The 24,247-nt window shown below is 36.8% G+C and overlaps 2 protein-coding genes across 2 annotated transcripts; one reads left to right on the top strand and one right to left on the bottom strand.

Annotated features, from left to right (window-relative positions):
* Positions 1-3,872: 3,872 nt before the first annotated feature.
* Positions 3,873-5,314, bottom strand: LOC128861514 (uncharacterized). The gene is made up of 2 exons (XM_054099696.1): positions 4,729-5,314; positions 3,873-4,494 (listed from the first exon to the last, which is right to left on the bottom strand). The coding sequence occupies exons 1-2, from the start codon at positions 4,729-4,731 to the stop codon at positions 3,940-3,942; spliced, it is 558 nt and encodes a 185-aa protein (XP_053955671.1). The 5' UTR covers positions 4,732-5,314; the 3' UTR covers positions 3,873-3,939.
* Positions 5,040-23,487, top strand: LOC128860864 (uncharacterized). Its single transcript, XM_054098643.1, has 3 exons — positions 5,040-5,072; positions 22,671-23,183; positions 23,259-23,487. The coding sequence occupies exons 1-3, from the start codon at positions 5,040-5,042 to the stop codon at positions 23,412-23,414; spliced, it is 702 nt and encodes a 233-aa protein (XP_053954618.1). The 3' UTR covers positions 23,415-23,487.
* Positions 23,488-24,247: the final 760 nt, after the last annotated feature.

Genomic DNA, 24,247 nt, shown 5'->3' with positions numbered 1-24,247 from the left:
CACTCCGTCTAAAGTTTTAGCGGCGTCTTATAGATGTGAAAAGTTCTATGGTCAGGCTTCATGCCTCTGTGCCATCCCTCCTCTTCAATTGTAGTGCGAAACCTTCTATCCCAATTAAAGTACCGAGTCATTAGTCCATGCAACCTGAGCTCCACTTTCCTACTGAGCTGTGACCGAAGGTTCTGCAGGTGAATACCCGGGTTAACGACTAACGGGTTAAAAGGTGTACAAAATTATTTCTCTCCAAATTTTACTATATGCACAACACTACTATTTACAGCAAAATAGTCCCGTTTCTCAAATATTCTAAAAATTCAAAGGCAAAATATTGCAAATTTAAAATGGCCATAACAAAGAAATTTGATCAAATAATGCAAACCGACTTTGAGGTTTACTACATAGTTGGAACTGTTGCGTCCCAAAAAAATATTGTAATTTGCCACACAGATCAACGAACAGTCAATTAATGCCGCCATTGTCCTCAAGGCGCTGGATATCGAAAAATGGCGGTTTTGTGCTTTATAAAACACTGATTACCAGCATTAATAAGCGGCCATTTCTAATCAAACACCGATGAAGAATAAAATCATTGTCTGCAATTGCCCGTTCATCCAACTTTTCAAACTACGATGAATTAGAATCACTAAAAAACCTCGGCTGTGTGCTGGCTGCGTTTAGTTTTACGCGGCGTACGAAGCCTACGACAAAAAATTCATATTCCCTTAAGTATTTTAGAAAATTAGTTCATCAGTAAATAAATTGAATAATTTCAGATTTGCGTTAACAAAAAATTAATTAAAAAAAGCATATCAGAATTTTTTTTTTATTCACTTTATTAAAGTTATGAGAAAAAAGTTTTATATTCCACTTTGCCTCAGATGCAATAAAAATTCCGAAATGGTGCATTTTAGTTGATTTTTTAGGAAGTATACTTTTTTACATAGTTTGATTTTGCACGCACTTTTTCGAGCAGCCCGGGCGTATAAGCAACGAGTACCGGCACGCCGGTTCGATGCCCATTATTGGAACAGCTCTCTTAATATCGATATATTGGTAGTCGAAAAAGTCTTTTCGTATTTCTAATCAAACTTCAACTCATTTTTTTTTTATATTTTTAATGAACTTTATTAAACCAAATATGTACCATTTTGGTCGACCACCTTTTGCCATTTTTCTTTCTTCTAGAGACATTATTCCATCAGTGTAAAACTTTTGTGGTTTCTTGGCGAAAAACTGCGACAAGTAATTTTCACAGGCTTGAAGCCAACTTTACTGCATCAAGAGAATGTTGCATTGGCCGAAACAAATGGTAGTCCGATGGTGCAAGGCCAGGGCTATATGGTGGATGCATCGAAACTTCCCAGCCAAGCTCTCCCAGTTTTTGCCGAGTCATCAAAGATGTGTGTGGCCTAGCGTTGTTCTGATGGAAGACGACGCCCTTTCTGCTGATCAGTTCTGGCCGTTTTTTTCGATTGTTTGCTTCAATCTCATCAGTTGTTGAGAGTAAAGTGTAGAATCAATCGTTCGAGCAGGCTGGATCAGCTCATAGTGGATGATTCCTTTCCAAGCCCACCAAACACACAGCATAACCTTTCGAGGCGTCAATCCTGGCTTTGTGACCATTTGTTGAGCTTCACCACCCTTGTATCATGATCTTTTTCGCACATTATTGTCGTATTTGATCCACTTTTCGACTCCTGTTACCATTTGCTTCAGAAATGGTTCGATTTCATTTCGGTCCATTAAATTTTTCACAGACAATTCATGAGGTCCCCAAACATCGAGCTTCGTTTTGTAACCAGCCTTTTTTAAATGGTTCAAGCCCGTTTGATGATGAATGTTTAGTGCCTTGACGATGTCATGGCAGCTTATGTGACGGTCCTGGTCAATATTTTCCATAATTTCATCGTCTTTTTCAACGATAGGTCGACCGGAGCGAGTGCATCTTTCACATCGAAATTTCCAGAACGGAAACGAGCGAACCATTGTTGTGCTACATGAACTGATACAGCATCATCTCCGTAAACTTCACAAATTTCATTGGAGGCTTGCGTGGCATTATTCCCTTCTTTATACAAAAATTTCAAAATATAGCGAATTTCTTCATTATTTTCACTCATTTTTGAACAGCTATAACTTTTTTTCAACTTCTCCGAAACTAATTTTTGTTTTGGTTAAATGAAGCTTAAAATGTCACCTTTCTAACACCATATGATATGACACAATGTGATTGGTAGCACTGGAGATAGATGACTCCAACGACATCTATTGACAAAATACGAAAAGGCTTTTTCGACTACCCAATATAAGTACGAATATCGAGTTCGAGCATATCGAGCTTTTTCGAATAATTTTAATGAAGCTAGTGTTGATTATTTGACTTTTTTTTTAGTTTTAAAAAATATTAATACACACTGACAAAATGTTGGCATGCTTGAGACATGCATTTTATGAAAAAATATATGTTTTTCAGAAAGTCATTAAAAGAGAAATTGAACATATACACCATTACACCGTCGTAGTCGTGTAGGTTGGCGCGTAATCCTGGGTATAAAACAACAAAGCTCCGATTGCATTTCCGCCTGAGCTTTTTCATATTTTCATAAAAATCATACGATTTTCTGAGGCATTTATGTAAATGTGATTAACAATATAATTCCAAATTACAAAATTAACATTAAAATTATAGCATTCCACAAACTTTATATTACAATTACAAGGTTTTTAAGAAGAATAAAAAAATGGTATGCAGTTTCATAGCTTAATATAGTGAAGTGATGGTTTGAAGTTGCCGAAAAATTCCATTGTTTTTTTATAATTTTTTAGCTCCGAGTATTAGGCACTTTCTTTCATATAAATTTTTTTTTGATACATTATAGTAAAATGTTTCTAATGATTCTAATTAAAAACATTCAAAATACCAAAAAACAAGTGGGCGGCGATGCTTTTTTGTAGACCTTAAACTTAGATACCGAGCACAGTGGTAGAATGGCTTGATGCATTACTACTACCACTCGGTAGTACCCGGGTTCGAAACCCCATGCATGAAATACCAGAAGTATAGAAAAAGCTTTCGCGAAAAAGCAGTCTAAGGAATCAAACCAAAACGAATTGAATACCATAAGTGGCGCCTTCCCAAAACATTTACTTTATTTTTCGCGATTTTGACAAGTCTGACTTCAGCTCCCTTCGCAATACAAAACAAACGAACAAAACAAATAAAAGTATGATAAGAGAAATTAAATGTTTGTGAAAATTCAGTCAATGGCTTGGTAGTATTGTGATTTGTGATAGGTAAACAGAACAAACCAATGAAAGCGAAGAGCCGCGTGTTAAATTGTTAAAGCACGAATATAATTAAAAGCCACCAAATGCAGTTTGTTTTTGTTTGTTTGCGGAACACGCCAAGGCAAGAAAGTGTGTGTGTGGGAGTATAATTTCTTAAGTTTAGTCGTTTTCCTTGCTACTTTTCCCCCTCACAAACAATTAATTCCACTTCCTTTTGTTTGTTTATTCATTGGCTCTTACGATACAGCGAATTCGGATCGCGCAACCATGTAATGTATCATCCATGGAGTCAAACTAATTTCAAGAGCAGTTGACTTTGTCATACCCCTCTCTCCGAACGCTTTACCAACAAAACTTTCAGCGCTAGCTCGCAATTACGGTGGGCATAAACATCTGAGTGCCGGAGTTCCATGCAGCAACTGTGTTCATTAAATACTTTAAGCCGTTAAATCCGAAAACATCAAATGTGAAACTGAAACTGCTGCAGATGCAAATATAATTTTTCTTCCCGAAATATTTTAAGCACAAACATCTTTTGCCAAATGAGTGAAGAAAACGTGTGTCAATTGAATCTAGTATTTATATTTCGAGCTAGTAAATCATAACAAAGTGAACTAATAATAATCAACAAAACGTCAACTCAGCGTTCAATTAGAAACGGCGTCTGTAGACAACACGACGAACGGTCTTGTAGCGGTAACCCGATGGAGGAAGATATGTGTTCTGTGGTGGGGCAATGGGCTGAGATTGAACCGCTTCATGGATTGGAGCTGGTGGGATGTAAGTGTTTTGTGGTGGCGCAATAGGCTGGGATTGGATGGCTTCATGGATTGGAGCTGGTGGGATGTAGGTGTTTTGTGGTGGTGCAATAGGCTGGGATTGGATTGCTTCATGAATAGGAGCTGGTGGGATGTAGGTGTTTTGTGGTGGTGGTGGTGGTGGTGGTGGAGGAGGCGGTGGAATGTAGGTGTTTTGTGGAATAATTGGTTCCGATTTCACAGCCTCATGCACTGGAGCTGGGTAGTTGTAGCCCTGGGATGGCGGTGGTGGTGGTGGTGGAGGTGGTATGTAGGTGTTTTGTGGCACAATGGGTTCCGATCGAATTTCTTCATGTACTGGAGCGGGATAATTGTAACCACCGCCGAGATGGGAGACGTCTGCAGCAGCGCAAGCCAATAAGGCGAAGGAGACGGCGACGAAGAATTTCTGCATGCAAAATAGAAAACAAAGAAACGAAATTAAAATTTTAAATTTGAGACACAAACACTCGTTAACTAATCACAAGCAGCGAATACGAAATCACTGAATATTAGATTACAAACAAACTGTTTGTGGATTTTCGGTTAATTTTTTTTAAATATATATTTTTTTTTGTTTTGAATTTTTCTTCTTTTCTTTTCTTTTTGATAATTTTGTATTATCATTCGTTTATTTACACACCATTTTTGTTGATTTGTCGCGATGTTTACACCACAACGATTAAACTTTGACGGTATCTAAGTTGACCATTGATGGCGTATTTATACCATTTGCTATGGCTGGTTGGTAAAGGCCATGGCAGTGATATTTAGTGCAACTGCATTAGGGTCAATATACGGAAGTTGACAATCAAGAATTGGGTATATTGAGCTGCTCAGTTGTTCGTTCCAAATATTGGTATGTCTTCTTTATTATACAAGGTGCCAAACATAAGCTAAGTGCTTGAGAGGGCAATAGTAAAGACTGAAATAAGCAAAAATGTCTTGATTAATATGGCTCCGCAAGCCGGCTCCTTTGGAGATATGGTAAGTTATTATTTGTTTCTGCTTCTTTGTTACTTGAAATTTTTATAACGCTTTCTTTATTACACATATTCTCATCATAATTGGCTGAGGTTTTGTGAAATAGTTTGTACTAAATTTGAGGAAACGGATACTTTCCAGTTTGTATGGAGAAATTCTTATGAACCGTCAATGAAAGTTCAAAGTGCTTTTCAAGTCTTTTATTAACCATCTATAATATAATCTCTAATGCAGCAATTCGACAAGCTGAGCTTTTGAACAACTTTTCGACTAATGACAAAAAATGTATAGATAGGCCTTTGTAGGTATAGACCTTTGTAATGAGGAAGATGGAATACTACTCTGAAGTAATGCGAAAGCGGTTCCAGAGGGGGTGACGGCACCAAATGAGAGCGATTTTTTTAGTCTCCGGACATACCATTGCTTCGACTGCAGCTTTGATGATGCATTAGGCATTTTAAACCCCCTCATCCCTCAAAAAAATAAAACAAATACAAAATTTGTGGTGCCAATTCGCGGTGATGCTCCAAGTCGTTTTTCGATTGCCGTTATAGAGCATTTACACTAATCATTTCCACGTAGATGTGTGGGATGGGGATGGGATGGGGTGGACACGAGCCATGGCCTCCCAGATCGTCTCATTTAAGCCCTCTGGATTTGATTTAAAATATTTTTAAATATTTCTCTATGGTGACCCTGGCAATAGCTTTGCAGGGATGCAGTTATGAATTCATCAGAAGGGACAATATATCCGAGTAACTTGGAGCTTCCAGAACGAGTTCAAATATGCTTCAGACAAAGTTATCGTGTCTGTTGGGAAATAAATATAAAAAGGGCACTTTGAATATTTTATGCAACTTTCTTTTTATTATTTGTGCATAGTAAACAGGTGATTGAAAATAAATGTTTGAGAGTAGAGCAACTTGTCATTTCGCCAAAATCGTTCGTTTGTGGATCCATGTTTAATAGGACATTTTTCTTTCTTTTAGTCTTTTATCCATCCAGGTACTTTAAATTGTTTTTTAACACCCTGTATACTTTAAACTCTTCTAACTTAACTATAAATTATAAGAAGAAACCTGAAGAAGGTTATATGAAGTCGAATGAAATGACTTCAATTCCATTGAAAAAACAAAATTAAACCATTATAGAGCAGTACAAGGCATCAGGCTTAAGGAACTTAAGAAAAAATAATCACAAATTAGAAAAAAAAAAATTATAATTTTGTGGCTTATTCAATGTTGAAAATTATGTTATAGAGTGTTTAAAGTGATTAATCTGCTTTTTTAATTTTTTTGGGTTACATATATAATACTTTAAAAAAATATTGTTTTAAATTTAATTTTTAACAAACACACATTTTTTTAAATTATAATTTTTAACATAAAACTATTTTTTTAATATAGTTCATTTTTAACAAAAAAAAAATAGAAATTTTTATTATAGAAATTATAATATTATTGTAAACAAAAATTTATTTTCCTTGTAATTTAATTTTTTAGTATAAAAAATACTTGAATCAAATTTAATCTTTTTTTATATAAAATTTAATAAAAAATTTAATTTTAATTTTTAGTAAAAAAAATTTTAATTTGAGAAAAAATTAATTTTCCTGAGAAAAAAAAAATAATTTCCTGTTGACACTTTTTTTTGGTTTTTTGTCTTTCGCCATTTTTGAAAAGCACCGCCTCCTCAGATTTTTTTTGGTTTTTAATATTTTTTATTAAAGAAATCGAAATTTTTTAGAAAAATTTACGAAAAAATTTATTTTAAAATAACATTATTTTCTTTGTAATTTTTTTTTAATCTAACTTTGATAAAAAAAAAATTTATTTTATTTAGTTTTTAAAAAAATTTTCTTTTTCATAATTTTTAATAAAACACATTTTTCTTAATTTTAGTTTTTAACATGGGAAAATTTTATTTAATTAATTTTTTACAAAAAACAATCTAAATTTTTAAGAAAAACAAAAATTAATATTATAATTTTGAGACTTATTCAATGTTGAAAATTATGTTATAGAGTTTTTAAAGTGATTAATCTGTTCTTTTCTAATTTTTTTGGATCAGATATACTTTAAAAAAATATTGTTTTAAATTAAATTTTTAACAAAACACATATTTTAATTATAATTTTTAACATAAACAATTCTTTTTAATTCATTTTTAACAAAAAAAAAAATTAAAACTTTTAGAAAAATTAACAAATTATTTATTGTAAAAAATTTTATTTTCTTTGTAATTAATATAATTTTTTTTTATAAAAAATACTCAAAAAAAGTAAACTCTCTTTATTATATAAAATTTAGTAAAAATATTTATTTTCTTGAGAAAAATTTAATTTTCTTGAGAAAAAAAATAATAAAAACATTTATTGTGAAAAAATTTTATTTTCTTTGTAATTTTATTTTTTGAAAAATAGGTACTTTAAAAAAACATGAACTTTTTTTATTATATAAAATTAAAAAAAATTTAATTATAATTTTTAGTAAAAAAAAATTTATTTTCTTGAGAAAAATTAAATTTTCTTGAGAAAAAAAAATAATTTTCTGTTGAAATTTTTTTTTGGTTTTTTTTGTCTTTTGCCATTTTTGAAAAGCACCACCCCCTCAGATTTTTTTTTTTGCTTTTTAATATTTTCCATTAAAGAAATCGAAAATTTTTGGAAAAATTTGGAAACAAATTTATTTTAAAATTACATTATTTTCTTTGTAATTTTTTGTTAAATCTAACTTTGATAAAAAAATTTAATTTTAATTTTTAGTAAAAAAAATTAAATTTTCTTAAGAAAAATTTGATTTTCTTGAGAAAATTTTAATTTTCTTGAGAAAAAATTATTTTTTGTTGAAATTTTTTTTAGAAAAATAAATTTTTGCCATTTTTGGTTTTTTATAGTTTTCATGAAAAAATCGAATCTTTTTAGAAAAATTAATAAAAAAATGTCTTTGAAAAAAATTTTCTTTTCTTTGTTATTTATATGTTTAGTATAAAACATAAATTAAAGAATTAAGCTTTTTTAAATCTCACTTTTAATAAAAAAAATTTTATTTCCTAAAACGGTTCAGAAAAATTTTTTGTTGAAAATTGTCTTCAGAAAAATTTAATTTTTAGTAGAAAATAGTTTGCAACTTTTTTTTGGTTCCATTTTTGAAAAGCACCGCCTCCTCAGGTTTTTTTTTATTTTCTTCATTAAAAAAAATTTAAATTTTTTAGAATAATTAAAAACATAATATATTTATTTTTTTGGAAAAAACTTTATTTTTTTTGAAATTGATTCTTTGTAAAAATACTCTTTTAATTTTTTAGTATAACATACTTTTAAAAAAAAATTTAACTTTTTTTAAATTTAAATTTTAATAAAAATTTATTTTAATTTTTAATTATATTTAATAAATTTCTTGAGAAAAATTTAATTTTTTTACTAAAGTTAAAATTAAATTTAAAATTTCTAAATTTTTTACTAAAAATTTAAATCAATTTTTTTTATGAAAAGTTAGATATAAAAAAAGTTCGAAATATTTTTTATACTAAAAAATTGAATTACAAAGAAATTACAATTTTTAAATTAAAAAATTAATTTTTTTTTTCGGAAATTTTTGTTTTTTGCCATTTTTGAAAAGTACCGCCCCCTTGGATTTTTTGTTTTTATATATATTTCATTAATAGCTAAGCCTAAGTGCAGAAATCCCTGAAAGTTTCATAGTGAGATTGTCGTACCATTTAGAGTTATGTGTATTCAAATACGTACAGCGAACCAATAACGCTTCGGTCAATTTTCAGCCGGGCGTAGCGTGCGTATGCAAACGTTCGCTCAAGCAGTATTTTGCTCAGACAGCACATGGCCATATCGTAGCGCTTAGGGCATTTGAGTGTTAATTATTACATGTAACGTCTGTATGTATTTACATAATTTATTGGTATTTTTATTGTTTCAAAATGATGAATATAACGAATTATTGTTTGTATATAAATCTGTCGGAAGTTTCAAGTTCAAGCTGACAAACTGGTATAAGAGAACTAAACAAAAGATAGCCATGCATTACATGCACACACACTGACACATTAGCGCATATGCTGATATGTAGCTTTACAATTTTCTATTCATGTCTACTTTAAGTAATTAAAATAAAATATGTTAACTAATTCAAATAATTCGAATTTGGTTTATATCCGAAACCAGCCAATAAAAGCAAAGCAGCGAAAATGTAACAATTATGGTAAAAGACAAAAAAAAAAAAATAAAACCAAAATATGCAAATACGCAAAGAACTTAAAATAGTTCTAAGAACTTAAGAGCAATCACAATGTTGTTATGAATATAACAGCAAAGAATGGATAAAATTGTCGCCTAGTTACGAGGGGGTTCTCGAAGGCAAACAAGTTGTTGCTGGAATATATTAAGCATTGATTAATTTTGTTTTTCTTTATTTATTTATCATCATTGTAGCATAAGCTTTAAATTAGAATTTTTACGCTACCAGCTTTTTTTTCAGGTGGCTGTGATAGCTTTGATCTCTTAACATTCCGATGTTAATTAAGTAATTTTCGTTTAAGCGGGCAGGTATACGTGTGAGTTAAAAAATCGGAAGAGAATTTACTTTTTATCTTGAACTATCAAATCGAAGCGATGAGGACGAGCAAGAGGAACAAACGTTAAGCCCTTCCTTTGCAATTGTTTATCCTTAGCTAAAATCAGAGCAGGTCCTCTAGGTAAATATTTTTTCAATTCTCTTACGGAACCAACTGGCGTGGGAATTGGACCAATACTGCGCTTCATAAGAGAAAAAAATGTCACACAGTAATATTACAACGGAGCTGTAACGTCTAAGTGAGTTGGTCGGACAGACCGAATACTATCCACCCTTTAGATGACAACCGAGCGATGATTGAATTACAGTTATATTAGCTGCCCAATGATAGTGTTGAAGTTCTTCAGATGGCTAACGGCAAGGCGTACATAGCAATGAAGTGAAAGCCAAGATACCTAAATCTTAACTTCGTTCACTAACAGACGGAGGCTGACAACGGTAGTCGTCTTTAGCACAAGATTCCAGTCCGGAAAGACGCGTCACCTTCTAGACAGCAAACAGCATACGTCTAAAACAGCAATAAGCTCCCTAAGTCGAAAAACTGAAATCGCCATATAAAGGTAGCAGACTCCGCATCACATCTCAAGTCAATGCGCACGATCACATTTAACGATCCCTGTGTACCACCTTCAAAAAAAATTGTTAATTTCTGTGAGCTCGCAAAAACATCAACCCCCAGTTGGAACGTCACATTTTCGCAGAGTGCATCTACTCAGGTAACAGCATCACGTTTCGATCGGCTGCAACTACCAGCAGTTGAGAAATGTGGATACTCACTTAAGATACTTTATCAAAATATTCACCAGGTAGCAGAAGCTTTTAAGACCAGTACGATTTTCGATAAAGACAAAGGTATGATGACTAATCTCCAGAGCATACTTAGGTCATTAATCGGAGACTTTGGAAAGCAGTTCCGTTGTGAAGCAACACAGCTGGCGGAGTCGAGTTTGAAAATTGAGTGGCGGGGAATCACCATCACCTTAAGCGTTCTGTTTCTATCGTATTGAGGCTATAGTGTTTTCGAAATAGCACACGATGAGAGAGACCTCCATCTGTCTTGCGCTTTTTTTAGAAAGAAATCGTGTAGTTTCCCTTTAACAACGGTCAAGGGGACACCGATGTCTGAGAAGGGGACAACTGAAACCGGTTCTGTCGACACCTTCCTGGCAGCTATGCCCAGGAACCCAGATAAGAAAATATTTCCTGCACGTTCGAGACGTTTGAGTTCCTCCTTACCGAAATTTACGAGAAGAGAGCTGCAATACAGCGACGACAGTGCCTTGATTGCAGCTTGGCTATCGGAAAAAATTTTAATGTCTCCCTTTCAACAGCGATCTCGAAACATTTTGCATGCGTGCAGGATCGCGAAGACCTCTGCTTGAAAAACGCTGCTCGTTTCTGGCAGTTTAAAGGAGACCGAAATGCCGGCTGATTTAGAGAAAACCGCCGCCCCCACTCCAGATTCCATCTTGGATCCATCAGTAAAAATAGAGATACCTATATCCGTGCCGAGTCTCCCCTCTTTCCAATCTTGCCTGCTCGGAAAGATAGCCCTAGCACAACCCTCAAAACACAGTTTGCGGATGGAGATCTCAGTGCAAAGTACAGAGAAGGAAGGGGAGATCCGCTTCAAGATGCTACAGGAAGTTGCCTCCAGAGGCCATCTCCTTCAACCTAACAGTGCTCCGAGCAGCAATGGATTTACCTTGCAGATCCACGGGAAATAAGTGCAGATTGATGTTGAGGGCAGCAGTGGGACATGTTCTACAAGTATTCCTATAACGTGTTTCAAGATGAAATTCTAGTTATAAGAAAACGTGACTACCTTTAGAGAAATATGTGTTTATTATGATAGGCAAGCGGCAATGAAATCTCTTGGTGGCAATTCAATCCCTCTAATTCCATCATTCTTCTCAAATGCCGGGCATCTTTTAACGAGAGGACACTATCACTGGCCTCCTCTTAACTTACAAGCTTCGTGGTCCAAGTAGCATTACCACTTCAGCCAACACGAAATGGAATGTTGGTATGACATGTAACGCTACAGAATGGGATGTCCGGCGCTCAAAGTCGCAACTCAATCGGTCAAGGAAACACGCCTCTATTATTGCGGTCATATTATTACTATTTTTATTCACATGTTCCAAAAGTACAATCAAAATCGTAGCTAAGAACTTAGTCTATCTACTTAAGATTTCCACAAATCACGGTTTTTTGCAAGATATTTTAATTCGCTAAATAATTTGCTGTTCTCCTTATTAACCCCTATTAACTTGATGAAGGTCAATTTAACCCGACTCCTATTTCTGGCAGCTTGAGGTTTCCACTGAAAAGCTGAGTGAGCTATTTCGTCTGGATCCTTTCTCAGTGTGTGTCTGATCCATTTGTATTTTCTGCGCACGATCACCTTTTCAATTGGCATTTGTTTAGTCAATTGCCATGGTCGTTGATTAGAGATAGTTCACGGCCACCAGATACCGATAGTACGACGCAAATATCTACTTAGAAATGGCCGTAGTTTTCTAGCCGAATCTTGCTTTATATACCAGGTTCCATAGATTAAGACCGATTTTACGTAGGTATCAAATTCAAATTAGGCAGGTATCTCAAATTAGTTGCTTGGACCACAGTCCTGTCTGCTAGGTTGACATGCTCATAGATTGGATGAAGCTCATTTGGACTATGGCAGAAGCTGCAAGAAAGGGAGTCTGTCAGACACCTTTTTATCACTTCCCTACTTTTGCTCATCATTCATGAATGATACCGATGTCCATAGGAATATAAGTGTCAGCCAGATCAATGGGTTTGTACTAAAAACCAAGTGATTTAACGAGGATTCAGTAGCAGTATAACAACGGATCAGCGGATCTACCTAACTAGCGCTGCGACCTGACTGATCTATTGTGCCCCCTTCATGAATTCAGTGTATTTCTCTGAACCCAGTCGCCAAGCTATATTTGTTACCAATTTTCACTGATTATCCGCTAAGTAATGAAAAACGGAAATGCCTCATTAATGGTTTAAGTACCGCATTTTTTACGATGTTCATTCAAGTACTAATCAACTGATGCAGTTTCATTGTGAACCTACTTTAAATCAAAAGCAGCAACACTTATACCATTTACTGTTTGAGTCTGGTGAAGGTTATGGGATTTCCAATTATTCCTGCGACAAGATGGTTTGAGTGCGATTGTAGTCGCGTGTTGTGTGATGTGGCATATTTTCTCATGGGTACTTTGAGATCACGATGAATTTTGACATTTGTGATATAATAAAAAGCGTTTGAGATCATTCTGATCATTTCGACCGAAGTCTTTGAAATATTTCGATGCTGCAGTGCCCCAGAGTTGAATGCCATATGTCCATATCGGTTTCAAAAATAGCTGAGTAAAGTGAGAACTTACTTTCGAGAGAAAACTGAGAATTTCGATGTAGTAACCAAATTAGGTTTATAAGTTTTATTCCTAGATTCCTTTATTCCTTGGTTAAAATATGAGTTTCCCATGTGAGTTTGCTATCAAGATGAATTCCGAGATATTTTGTGACGTTACTGTGGAGGATGATTATATTATTGAGCTTAAGGGGTGGGCAAATTTTCGATTTAGAGTAAAAGTGGCTTTTGAAGATTTTGTTTCGTTTGGTGCTTTCAACCACTGAGTTATTTTATCAAGTCCTTTCTGGAGTTTTCGGGTGGCCACATGGTGGCGGGGGTCAAGAGTGGATACACAGTATCCTTCACGACGTTCCGACTATTGTTTCTTCAGAAGCTGGTAGATCGTATGTGTATAGCAAGTATAAGATGGGGCCAATAATACTGCCTTGTGATACACCAGCTGAGCTTTCACTTAGTTCAGACTGTTCTTTGCAATATTTGACAAGGGAATATCGATTTTCTAGGCAGGACTTAATAAATATGTATAAGTTTATTGGTAGAGTGTCTGTTATTTCATAAAGTAAGCCAACATGCCAAACGCGGCCAAAGGCTTGAGATATATCAGGAAATGCCGCCGTGCAATATTTTTTTTGTTCAAATGCTTTGCGAGTTTTTCAATTGGCGCCCTGTGACAGCCATTTTGTTTTGGTGACATCTGTCAAATCTTTTGTTTATTATTCTGTTGCTTATACCAAATCATCATGGCAAGTTACACGATTGAACAGCACGTTCAAATGATAAAACTTTATTACCAAAATGAGTGTTCATTAACGCAAACGTTGCGCGCATTGCCCCCATTTTTCGGTAGACGTGGTGACCCTTCAAAGTCGACTCTTCAACGTTTGGTAGCCAAATTTGAAACGACCGGGTCAGTAAACAATCAGCCAACACCCGTACGTTCAAGGAACGCAAGATCAGCCGAGAACATTGCCGCGGTCGGTGAAAGTGTACAGCAGAACCCGAGGCAGTCTATTCCTCGCCGTGCACAAGAACTTGGCCTTTCGCAGACTACAACTTGGCGAATTTTGCGTCGGGACTTGGGTCGTACTAGATCCAACTGACCCAGGAGCTCAAAGTTGATGACCATAGACAACGCCGTTTGTTCGCTGACTGGGCTTCGAATCGTTTGGAAGAGAACCCCAGTTTTGGGCGAAAAATCATCTTTAGTGACGAGGCGCATTTTTGGATGAATGGCTGTGTTAACAAACAAAATTGCCGTATATGGGACGACACCAATCCACATGAGGTTCACCAGGTGATAATGCATCCTCAAAAAGTTACCGTTTGGTGTGGATTTTGGGCCGGCGGTGTCATTGGTCCGTACTTTTTTGAAAACGACATTGGTGAGGCGGTCACCGTCAACAGCGAGCGCTACACAACGATGATAACCAATTTCTTATGGCCCATATTGAACCGTATGAACCTAGACGACATGTGGTTCCAGCAGGACGGCGCTACGTGCAAAACAGCAAACGCCACGATTGACATTCTGCATGAACGATTTGAGGGTAAGGTTATCTCTCGCAGGGGTGATGTGAATTGGCCACCAAGGTCATGCGATTTGACCCCGCTAGACTTTTTCCTGTGGGGTTTCTTGAAGTCTCAGGTCTATGCAAATAAACCACAATCGACCGATGCTCTAAAGGTGAACATAACACAGGCCATCGCTCAAATTCAGCCGGATCTATGCGGAAGAGTCATTGAAAATTGGACCACTCGGATCCGTTCCACTGTAAGAAGCCGAGGCGGGCATTTGAATGATGTCATATTCCACACTTAATGGCATATATGCGCCTTTCAAATAAAAAAATAATTTTGTCAATAACTCACACACAGCTTGTTTTATTCCATTTCAACGTCTACCCACCCTTATTAAAAACCCCTTTATTTACGAATCTGTGTACCTTCGATGGTACTGTGTTTTTTTTTCGTGAAACCAAATTGGTGATTTCAGATGATATCTCGTTCTTAAATTAAAGGCATCATTCTTTTGAGGAAATGGCGTTCCCTTATTTTAAAGGCAATAGACAATAAGCTGATGGGCCGATATGTTTCGGCTTGTTCAGCACTTTTTGCTTGTTTGAGGATAATTTTTACTTGAGCTACTTTCCATTAAGTTGAACAAAACCAGATAATGTAATAGAATTTTAAATGTACGTAGGGAAAGTTGGTGCTTCTTCTAGGAGTTGTTTTAGAACCTGCTGTTATGAGGTGTGGATATGACCTTCTTTTTTTAAGTTTTTCTAACACTTCTTTAAGGGGTTATACGCAGTTATGACTTTCAAAAAAATCGATTTTTTTTATTGCATTTTTGTAATGTACATATATTCAAAAGTATACGCACGAAATTTGAAGTAGATCTAAGCAATACTTTCGGAGTTATACCTAAATATGTAGAGATGCCTCGGCACGTTTTAAGGTAGGTATTGAAACTTTAAACGTGTTTTTTTCAAAACGGCATTTTTCAAGTCGGTGTACACGATTTCTCGAAAACGGCTTGTTTGATCGGTCAACCGTTTTAACTCAATCTTTAAAGATACATTTTCTAGTAATTAATCGTTCCTTTTGTAAATCTGATACTTATTTTCCATTTTATAATCAATTTACGGCCAAATTTTAGCGTAAAAATCGAAATCATTTCTTTTAAAACCTGCCATTTTGTGAAAATTCACTATTTTGATTAGCCGAACGATTAATTACTAGATAATCTAATATATTAACAAAATTTGTTTGGTTTTTTGATTTCAGATAACCCAATCCTGAGTTACGATGTACACCGTAAATCGTCTTTTTTTAAAGGAGGCTCCAGAAATCGCCTGCAGCGCGCTCTATAATCAACATTTTCATAAATAAAAAATTTTGTTACGTTCTTGAAGGATGCTTTTATAACCGCCAAAAATTTTCAAATTAAAATATTCTGAAGTTTCTTCAGGATAAATCCTTGACAACCCGTCTTTTATTTGCTTCATAACTGCATATAACCCCTTAAGTTAATTTTTTGAGCATGTTTTTATGGGTGGGTCCACCTGGTGCTCGTGTTCTAGGGCATATTTAACTTTTTGAGCAGTACTTGGAGAGGGTTCGATTTCGCTGTAGCAGACACTCGGTTCAAGTGGCGAACAAATGTGTTTGCCTTGTACTTTAAACCTAAATTTTTACTCGCGTTATCGTCCGCATGGACTGGAGCACATACACTGACATGGCATCCATTCATCTTATGCTTCTAAGCATTCCTTCGTGATGTTTAAAGCAACCGTTAAATGAACAAATTTACTATACCCAACAGTACCTACTATTGGGCACAGGTATAAATATTATGGCTAAATTAAAGGTCAAAAAAATATAAAACCTCAAAAGAGCAACAGTTTTCAGAAACGAAAATAGAAAAATAAAAAGTAGTCAAGTAAAACCGACGCCCTAAAGAACTTCAGATGTTCCAAAGCAGTCATAGATATATCTACCACGACATCTGCTACATATAAAGGAAGCTGGAAACAAGCAAAATGTAAACACTCAAGTACAAGCGTAATCAAAATATATTAACGTAAAACAAAAAATTGCCATTTAATTATTGAGATAGCCAATATGATAAGCTACTACAGCAACAAACGGAACAGCAAACAATAGCAAACAAACGAAAACCCAACACTAATGACCTAATCTGCATAAAAATTTATTGGACAGAGCCAAAAGCGTACGCGCAGGTAGCCGGTTGCTTGCAGCCGAAATCGGCAGAAAACCATTAGCAAAGACGGCGTTTAAACGCAACTCAGTCGCAGTGTTGCCCTTGCGTGTCGACGCTTTGGACAGATGTTGATTTTGGCGTCTTGAATTTTTATTGTTAATTCGAATATTTTTTGCTGCTGCGCATAAATATTATTAAAAGCATAGTTGCTCCTATGCTAGCGGCCAATCTGTTTGCTTCTTGATATATAATTTGTATGAATGTGGGGCTAATCTTTGAGGCTGACGTTGTAGGCTTCGTTGGTCACGCCATCGATTAGTCAACTAGAAGGTATTAATTAATTTAACTTGCGAAGGGGCGAGTGCGAGAGGTGTAATCAAAAAAACGTATTAAAACAACTCAACAAAATTATATAGTAAATATAAAATAAGAAAAAAAATGTGAATCCACAAAGGTAAAAAATGATTAAAAATAGAAATAGAAATAATAAAAATTGTATGTAGTATTTTCAGTCAACCAACTGCATATTGATAGCATAACGGCCATCAGCGAAAATTAACTTGTTGAACGCTTCCATAGTACGCGAGACCACAAACTTGTACCTCCATATACATGTGTGTGAGTGTGTTTGAAGAATTACTAATTTTATATGAAGGGTTCTTCAATAAGCGCATTTTATGTTTTTAAACAAGTAAAAATTATCAAGGTTCGAGTGGTACTGCACTTTATGACATTAACTCGTTAAGAAGACAAATTATACTTATTTGTATAATTCTCAACAAGAGCTGCATTCCGCTTCAATCTGTGATTAATAGAGTGCTACAAAAAGTAAAGAAGTAGAAATAAATGCGAAGTTACTTTGATTTTCTTATAGGTCTAGTCGAGTTAAACAAAAATCGATATATGAAATTTGCTTAACATTCCAAAAATCTTAACTTACAGCTAAAAAAAATCGCGTTTTCGCACCTGAATTAATAGATTCTATATATCAAGGTTGAGAGCTATGGGAAAGTTTTTCAAAAAAATACACGTAAAATTCAGAAAAATGCATGAAATTTTCATTATTTCATGCAAATGTTGACCGCGACTGCGCTTCAAATGGTCCATCCACCGGCCGCTTAGTCCAATTTTGGCATACTCTTTCCAATGTTTCGGCCGGTATCTCACATATAAATGCTTTAATGTTGTCTTCCAATGCGTTAATTGAAGCAGGCTTGTCTGAATAGTCATGAGCTTTAACATAGCCCCTCAAAAAATATTCTAAAGGAGTTATATCGCACGATCTGGGTGGCCAATTGACAGGTCTCGAACGTAAAATAAAATGTTCACCGAACTCGCCTCTCAACAAGTCCATTGTTACGCCTGCTGTGTGGCATGTGGCACCGTCTTGCTGAAACCACATCTCATGCAAGTTAAGCTCTTGCATTTTGGGCAAAAAGAAGTTGGATATCATTTCACGATAGCGCTCACCATTCGTAGTTACGTTACGATTCGCAGCATCTTTGAAGAAGTACGGTCCAATGATACCTCCAGCCCATGAACTGCACCAAACTGTGACATTTTCTGGATACATTGGTAGCTCTTGCAATTCTTGTTCGTTTGTAAGACGATTCATGGTTAAATTATAGACCAAACTGTAGGTGCTTGACAGTGAAACAAAACACGAAACGTGCGTCAGCTGCTTAAACCAACTGATTGAAAAGATAATAGCTAAAAAATCACCCTTTATATACATATACAGTACAACTCCTCCTAACGAAGATCTCTATTAAACGGACAACTCCCTTGGGCGGATCCATTTCCAATACCAAGTTTTAAGGATAAATTTCGGAAGGCTTTGCTCGCTCTTAAGCGGACACTCTCTTGACCGGACCAGTTAAATTTCATAAAATCGACACAAAACCCTCTATCGAGCGGGCACGATAATATAAGTAAACCACCTACGTTATCTTGGTCGAATTTAACAAAACGCGCCAGTCGTTTCTTAAACGAATCCAAGTCCTTCTTCACCTGATCTTTTCAACTCGGCGGAGGTCTTCCTCTTCAGCTGCTACCGCATCGAATACTCTCAGAGCCGGAGACCTAGCCAACGAAGTAACTGGATCTTTATTTGCTAAGCTATGTCTATGTCGTCGTGAAGCTCACACAGCTCATTGTTCTATCGCCTAAAATATCCACCGCCGCTAACATGCTAAGGTCCGAGAACCTTCCGCATAATTTTTCCCTTAAACACTCCAAGCGTCGCTTCATCGGATGTTGTCATCGTTCACGCTTCTGCGCCATATGTTAGAACGGGCATGATGAGAGCCTTGTAGAGTGGTTAGTTTTGTTCGTCGAGAGAGGAATTTACTACTCAATAGCCTAGTTAGTCCAAATAGCACTTGTTAGCAATAGAGATTCCCCATTGATTTTGAACCCCTCATTATTATGGGTTCTAATGCTGGTTCCTAAATAAACGAAGTCTCTTACAACCTTGAAATCATAACTGTTAACAGTGACGTGGGTGCCGATACGCGCCAAATGTTAGTTGCATGACGGGAGGTACTTCGTTTTGTCCTCTTTCACTATCAAGCCCATTCGCTTTGTCTTTTTATCCAGTTTGGAGAATGCAGATCTAATAGGCCGATGATGTCAATATCATGGGCATACGGCAACAATTGTACGCTCTTATAAAAAATTGTGCCTGAGCAATTAAGTTCTGTGTCTCGCACGATCCTCTCCAATATCAGAGGTTAAAGAAGTCACACGACAGCGAGTCACCCTGTCAGACACCTCGTTCGGTATCCCCATTCTGACGGCGCTGCTAGTACTGAGGAACGTCAGCTTGCATTGCCGTATTCGTTTTGCTGGGATACCAAATTCAGACAGCGCGGCATATAGGTAACTCCTTTTCGTACTGTCGAATGCAGCTTTGAAGTTGATGAAAAGATGGTGTGTGTCGATTCTCCTTTCGTGGGTATTTTCCAAGACTTGGTGTATTCTGAATATGTGGTCGATGGTGGGCTTTCCAGGTCTAAAGCCACACTGATAAGGTCCAATCAGTTGGTTGACGGTGGGCTTCAGCCTCTCACGCAATACGCTCGCTAGAGCCTTATAGGCGATATTAGAAGAATAATCTAGCGATAATCGGCACAGATTATAGGAGCACCCTACTCATGGATTGGGCAGAGCACACTTAAATTCCAACCTGCAGACGTGCTTTCATTCGACCATTTTTTGTATAGGAGTTGACGCATGCACCTTACCAGCTCCTCCCTGCTGTGTTTGAACAGCTAAGCCGGCAGTTCGTCGGCGCCCGCGGCTTTGTTGTTCTTTAGCCGAGTTATGGCTATTCTAACCTCGTCATGGTCGGGTAGTGGAACGACAGTTCCGTCGTCAACGATTAGGGCATTGGGATCTTCACATTATCTGTGAATGCGTAACTGTCACTTTTTAACAAATTCGAGAAGTGTTTCCTCCATAATTTAAGTACGCTCTGGATGTCAGTCACCAAATAGCCATCTTACAGGAAAATGCCCCAGTCTTCAAACCTTTTGGAAGCCGACGAACTTTTTGGTAAAAATTTTGGATGTACTTTCTGCTGGCGAACATCTCAAGCTCTTCGCACTTATGGGTTTTGGCCTATCGTTTCTTTCTTCTAGTAATACGTCTCGCTTCGTTTTTTGCTTCTGATGGCGATTCCATATGGCCCGCGTTGCGGTTTTTTGCGACACGCTCATCCACCGGAGTAAGGAGGTGAAGTCTTTCTCCTACAACTAATCAAACACCGAATTTGCCCTCCTTTACATGCCAGCTGTAGTAGATGTCGCAAGATCCAATGCTTTACTTGCCTTGCAACGTCCATCGCATCTCTTGAATGCAGTGATGTCAGTCTTTGCTCTTACGAGGACACAAACCAGTCGGGCAGAGGCACCTTCCCCCATTAAGGGACTGGACATTCCACGTGCATGCCCTCAAATCGTAATCCTTAGTTCTTTCGCAGTGAACAGCATCAGTATAGGAAGTTTTCAACCGAGGCTTTGTTTTTATTTTCATTGGGGGGGATTTTTAAGTGGCGGGCTCCAAACCCAGCGCACAGCCAAATATCCTGGTTTCACCTTCTCACTTTTCATCGAACGAAGGTTCGGAAACCACACAGAGGATACGTCACTAAATCCAAAACGGGAGAATAAAACTATATTTAAGAGAGCCGACTTTAGGTAGTACAAGGATCAGTTTTTCTAAGGAAGCAACATATCTCGGTGTGTTGCCTACCAGAGCCCTCATTTAGAAGATGTTAACAACTTGGGCTTTAAGACACAAATGGTGAACCAGTCCCATGGATGCACTGAGTGCACTTATAGAAATACCGCCCTTCCTTATCGGAAGCGCTGTAAAGCAAGCAGGCAATAATTTTGAACACAGATGTGTCGAAGACTGCTGTTATTAGAACAGATGTGATGGTCTTTGTGCCTCGCTTTAAAAGGTCGACGCCCATGGTTGGTATGCCACAGTCTTTCAAATAGAGATCTATGGTATAGAAATTTGTGGCCGATAATGCCTTCAAAGAGATACAAGACATTTGCATTTTGTCCGACAGCCAAGTATCGTTAAGTACACAGCAGTCTCGCATATTGCAGCTAAGCTCGTTTAGAGGTGCTTCACTGTCTTCAATATTCTGGTAGTAAGGAACATCTTTTTGACGGCAACGAACAAGCGGACTGTCTAGCGAAATTTCGCGCTTACCGAAGGGCAGCTAAAACAGGTTATCAACGACTTGGAAGGCACGGAATTCATACGATACTAGATGGAGAATCCAAAACAGGGACAGGCAAAATTCTTTATACGTTCTTCCAGAAGCTATAACCGTCATTGTATAGTATATGAATTTGTTTGATTCCAAATATTAACAGACAGCCCAAATCAAATTTTACTAAAATGGGTCCGAACTGAATTTTGCATTCCTTACCTATTTGAACAAAGCTTCTACGCATCTATGATGGATGATGAGACGAAATGGTGATCGATGATAGCGCTATCGATAATTTCATACTTTTTATTATTTTAAAATTTTGTCTGTATGTAATTCTATACTACCAATTTGTCGTAACCGCCGTTGAATACTCGGCTATTGACAATCACAAAACTGGTTATGATCAACACATCGAAGATGATAGAACTACGGTACATGACAGGGTAGAACATAAAGAGCCAACAAAGAGCAAAACAACATTTAATTAAAGCACAAAAAATAGAAATACAAATTTCCTTCCTATTATCGCAGATTATTTAGAATCATCTTTATAGGCTAATTTAGCGTAGATGTTTTATCTGTCTGCTTTCCGCCTCTTTTGTGAAGTTAGAACGAAATAAAATGTAGACAAAAGCAATGATTTTGCCAAATATGAAATGCTACTTCCGCATTTTATGCCAAAACCGTTTAGTGGCGCTTAAAGAAATTGCAAGCCGAAAATGTTTCGAGTTATAATCGCAGTATAAATAAGCGCGGGCGAATCTACATGGATATAATCAAACCGTTACTTTGGTGGTGTAAACATATTGGGAAGTTTGCTGAGATGGTAGGTTTAGATGAATTGTAACAAAAATATGTTTAAAAATTTTTTTAAAAACTTAAAAAAAAAAAAATTTTGTATAAATAATAATTTTTAAATGGAAAGAATTTTAATAAAAAATAAGAAAACAAAACGAATTTTGAAAAAAAAAATTATTGTACTCACACATAAATTTAATCACTAAATATTACTGGTTTCCCAAGAAAAATTACAATCAACTGTTAGCTTTTTACTAAACATATACTATAAAAATTTAAAAAAAACAATTTATAATTCTATAGAAAACAAGTTATTTAAATAGTACCAAATTTAATGATGTTCTCTCTCTGATGCATCCCACAGAAACTTTTCATTGCCACATGTTTGGCTCTGCTGGCTTGTGCGGCTGCTGACGTCTCCCACCTGGGCGGTGGCTACAATTATCCTGCTCCGATACATATAGATGTGCGTTCGCAACCAATTGTACCACAAAACAGCTACGTTCCACCACCGCCACCAGCGCCAGCACCATCCCAGGGTTACAGCTATCCCGCGCCAGTTCATGAGGCTGTGAAATCGCAACCAATCGCTCCACAAAACAGCTACGTTCCACCACCAGCGCCAGCCCCGTCCCAGGGTTACAGCTATCCAGCTCCAGTGCATGAGGCCGTGAAATCGCAACCAATTGTACCACAAAACAGCTACGTTCCACCTCCACCACCAGCGCCAGCCCCGTCCCAGGGTTACAGCTATCCAGCTCCGGTTCATGAGGCTGTGAAATCGCAACCAATTGTACCACAAAACAGCTACGTTCCACCACCACCGCCACCAGCGCCAGCGCCAGCACCATCCCAGGGTTACAGCTATCCAGCTCCAGTTCATGAGGCTGTGAAATCACAACCAATTGCACCACAAAACATCTACATTCCACCAGCGCCAGCACCATCTCAGGGCTATAGTTATCCAGCTCCAGTACACCACGAAATTAAATCGGAACCTATTGTCCCACAAAACACTTACATTCCACCTTCAGCTTCACTCCATCAGGATGGCTACCATTATAAAACCGCTCGTCGAGTTGTTTACAGACGCCGTTTCCGAATTTAAAATGTTCAAATCTTCTATGAATGTTGTTGACTGATTTTGTTTTGAAAATCCCACTAAAACGTAATAAATTTTGTTAAAGCTTAAACACTGCCTGTATGTTTTCTTCTTAGAGTGAATCTCGGGAATGACCACTTGCACAGTCGCTCCTGCGACTCTTTAGATTAAACTCTAAAAGGAAAGGCGATCACCACATAACGACAACTTTTTTGGAGACAAGTATACATAGACTTATCCTTACAAAGTATAAAGGATTTCGCCTACAGAGCTGATCCTTACTCTACTTGACATCCTTACAATCCAATTTCCAGCGAGAAGGAGAGAGAGAGAGTCAAGTGAATATAGATGTGCTGTCATAAACCATGCTTTGGCATTCCTCCTACTAGGACTCTAAATCCTTTCCAGTAAATTTTAAGAAAAGCTCGCACTCCCGAGCATAAGTTCATTCTAATCGCACATCCACTTCAAAACCACATGCAAACTTAAAATTTTAGAGCCACGTTAATACTGTGATAAAACTCGTATTAAATGAGCAACTGACTTGGTGCACGTCCAAGGTGATTATCTTCTTCTTAATTGGTGCGATTACCGCTTACGCGGTTTTGGCCGCGTTTAACGAAGCGCGACAGTCGTTTCTTTCTCTTGCCTACTAGTGTCAGTTGGACACACCGAGTGAAGTCAAGTTCTTTTCCACCTGATCTTTCAAACGCAGAGGAGGTCTTCCTCTTCACATACTACCACCATCTGGTAACGCATCGAATACTTTCAAAGCCCAAGCGTTTGTAGCCATTCGGACGACATGATCCCGCCAGCGTCGTATGTCGTCGTAAAGCTCA

This window comes from Anastrepha ludens, chromosome 4, assembly GCF_028408465.1.
Source record: "Anastrepha ludens isolate Willacy chromosome 4, idAnaLude1.1, whole genome shotgun sequence".
Lineage (NCBI taxonomy): Eukaryota > Metazoa > Arthropoda > Insecta > Diptera > Tephritidae > Anastrepha > Anastrepha ludens.
This window is presented reverse-complemented; position numbering and strand designations above follow the sequence as displayed.

Coding starts and splice junctions, on each gene's coding strand:
- LOC128860864 (XM_054098643.1), top strand. CDS start 5,040: ATGGCTCCGCAAGCCGGCTCCTTTGGAGATATG. Junction 5,073..22,670: donor CCGGCTCCTTTGGAGATATG/GTAAGTTATTAT, acceptor TGCATCCCACAG/AAACTTTTCATTGCCACATG. Junction 23,184..23,258: donor GTTACAGCTATCCAGCTCCA/GTTCATGAGGCT, acceptor GCACCATCTCAG/GGCTATAGTTATCCAGCTCC.